Genomic DNA, 2776 nt, shown 5'->3' with positions numbered 1-2776 from the left:
ACGACACGAACCACTTCGGGTCAACACGACACGATAACAACAAATATATGACACGACACAATAACGACACTATAATAATAATATTATAATATATAAATATTACTTCCTCCGTCCCATTGAAGATGACTCATTTTCCTTTTTTGTTTGTCCCAATCAAGATGACTCATTACTTAAAATGGAAATCACTTTATCTCTACTTTATTCCATCTCTCTTACTTTACTCTCTCCACTTAATACACAAAATAAAGTTGCATAAAATCCCGTGCCGCCCAAGAAAGGGTCATCTTCCTTGGGACGGAGGGAGTATTTCTTATATTAAATTTTAAAATAAAAAATAATATTATAATTATTAATATTATTTCTTAACGTGTAACATGAACACGACACGAAGTTTTCGTGTCCTTATCGTGTCGACACGATAAAAATAACAAAAATAAATTAAGCATTTTTAAGGATGAAGAGAATATATTGGTAGGCATGTGATATGTTACTTATTTGAAATATGGGAATATATGAAATTGCCATATGGCTTTAGGGTCATTTAGTCCAAAAAAAAAAATGCGAATATGTGCAAAATGCAAAATGCAAAATTTGAGGATTTTTCATAATTTATTTTCGTAAACAAAAACTTTTTGGGACTAAGTGGACTCTTATTTCTATAGTATATCGATGAACAACTAAACCAACGAAGGTAGCCTCCTTTGTTCTTTGGAGTGCCCCATTCGGCAAAATGATTTGACTGATCATTTCACTCATAATGTATTATGTTGATTGATCTATCTATTATATTTTCACCTCTTATTTTCAGTTGACTCTATTTGCGAGGCTGCATGGTTTTCTGCTCGTGTAGCCTTGATAGCGCCTTGTTTGGCCTTATCTAATCATATGTCACAAATAAGACCTCCTATTTAAATATTATGACATGATAACTCACATCCAAATGATCCACCACATTTTCCCTCTATATATATCCCCAAAACAAACACAATTATCACCCCTTAATTAGCTTGTCTCCCACTCCTCTTTATCTCGATTTCCCACAAACATATATACTTTGATAGTTTGATCAATTCAAAAATCCATACTTACATTATACTACATATATGATAGCTTAACAATTCAATTAATTTCAGAAACATCAAACATTGCCGCCATGAGATATTTGGAAATTCCGGCGAATATTTCCCGAGCAAGCAGCTGCGAGAGCACTCAAAGCACCACCAACATCATCCCCTCCTCCTTCGCCCGCTCCACCTCCTACGTCGACATCTCCGACCTCGACTACGCGGAGGAGCTCTACCACCGCACCGTCGTCCACGGCGGCGACACTCCGTCCGCCGCCGCCGCCACCGCTGCCTTCCGCCGCCTCGACAAAATCCGCGGCGGCCGCAGCGCCGTGGCCTCCTTCCTCCGATCCCTCCTCTCCGTCCTCACATTCCCCTCCTGCCGCCGCCCGATCGCCTCCCCCGGCCGCCTCTCCATCACCCCCCCCCTCGGCCGGAAGGTCACCGGAACCCTATTCGGGCGGCGGCGCGGCAACGTCAGCTTCGCGGTCCAGTACGATCCGAGATCCGTCCCGGTTTTCCTGGTCGAATTCGCGGTCTCCACCGCGGCGCTGGTGAAGGAGATGTCGGCGGGGATGCTGAGGATCGCGCTGGAGTGCGAGAAGCCGCCGCGGAGATCGGGGTCGCGGCTGTTCGGGGAGCCGGTGTGGAAGATGTACTGCAACGGGAGGCAGTGCGGGCACGCGCAGGTGCGCGAGTGCAATGAGTCGGATTGGCACGTGCTGAGCACGGTGCAGAGGGTGTCGGTGGGGGCAGGGGTGATCCCGGTGGTGGAAGACAAAGCGGCGGAGAAGGGCGAGCTGGTTTATATGAGGGGGCGGTTCGAGCGGGTGGTGGGGAACCGGGACTCGGAGGCGTTTTATATGTTGAACCCGGATGGGAATAGCGGACCGGAGCTCGGGATTTTCTTGCTTAGGATTTGATGTAATTAATTAAGCTAAATCAGATTTTAATTACGATATTAATATTTAGTGTTTTTGTTGGATGACGGAGTAGGAAATGCAGTTGGGTTGTGTGTGGTTTAGGTAAGTTTTTTCGCCCGTTCTGCCGACTTAGCCATCCAGACAGACAGAGTTTGGCAGTTTTATTCTTCAATGTGTTATGGCCTTTCTACTTTGTTACTTCTTCAATAAATGTTCACTTTGTGAAATTATTTGGTAGTATTGGTTTTAAAAATTAATATTAACTATAGGGTGAATTCTGTTATTTTCCAGACTTTGAATATCAACTTATGCGTTACTTATATACCACATTTATGTGTATAGGACTATGACATGTATGGGGAACTATATCAACACAGATGTAGTATTTTCCACTACATGTTTACTTGTTCAGTGACCATATAGTACTTAACATATAGGAAAGTAAATATATCAAATTTTTACTTTTTTACTTATTCTTTGTTACAACTTGATCCAAAATTTTCTCTAAGTAATAAATTAAATCTGGAAACATAAATCACGTGACATGAAATTTCACAAGGAGATCGTAAAGATGACTATGCGCTATTGAGAATTAAAATTCAAATATTTGAAAAGAGACTAAGATATATTTTTGGTTTTTGATTTGAGACTGAATTTAAGAAACAAGAAGGAAAGTGGATGAAAAAACTAATGGAATGTGAACCCTTCTTTGATAATAATATGTGAGTGAAAATCATTAATCAAATTGGAAATAAAATAAGTATTTCTACCGTCTCAACTAAGTTGAGT

At 41.4% G+C, this 2776-nt stretch overlaps 1 protein-coding gene across 1 annotated transcript; it reads left to right on the top strand.

Moving 5' to 3' along the window:
- Nucleotides 1-1012: 1012 nt before the first annotated feature.
- Nucleotides 1013-2217, top strand: LOC125190636 (protein MIZU-KUSSEI 1-like). The gene has a single exon (XM_048087987.1). It carries the CDS (start codon nt 1154-1156, stop codon nt 1985-1987), a length of 834 nt encoding a protein of 277 aa, XP_047943944.1. The 5' UTR covers nt 1013-1153; the 3' UTR covers nt 1988-2217.
- The last annotated feature ends 559 nt before the right edge of the window (nt 2218-2776 follow it).

This window comes from Salvia hispanica, chromosome 5, assembly GCF_023119035.1.
Source record: "Salvia hispanica cultivar TCC Black 2014 chromosome 5, UniMelb_Shisp_WGS_1.0, whole genome shotgun sequence".
NCBI classification, from domain to species: Eukaryota; Viridiplantae; Streptophyta; class Magnoliopsida; order Lamiales; family Lamiaceae; genus Salvia; species Salvia hispanica.
This window is presented reverse-complemented; position numbering and strand designations above follow the sequence as displayed.

Excerpts from the sequence above, each read along its gene's own strand:
- LOC125190636 (XM_048087987.1), top strand. The coding sequence starts at position 1,154 with ATGAGATATTTGGAAATTCCGGCGAATATTTCCCGAGCAAGCAGCTGC.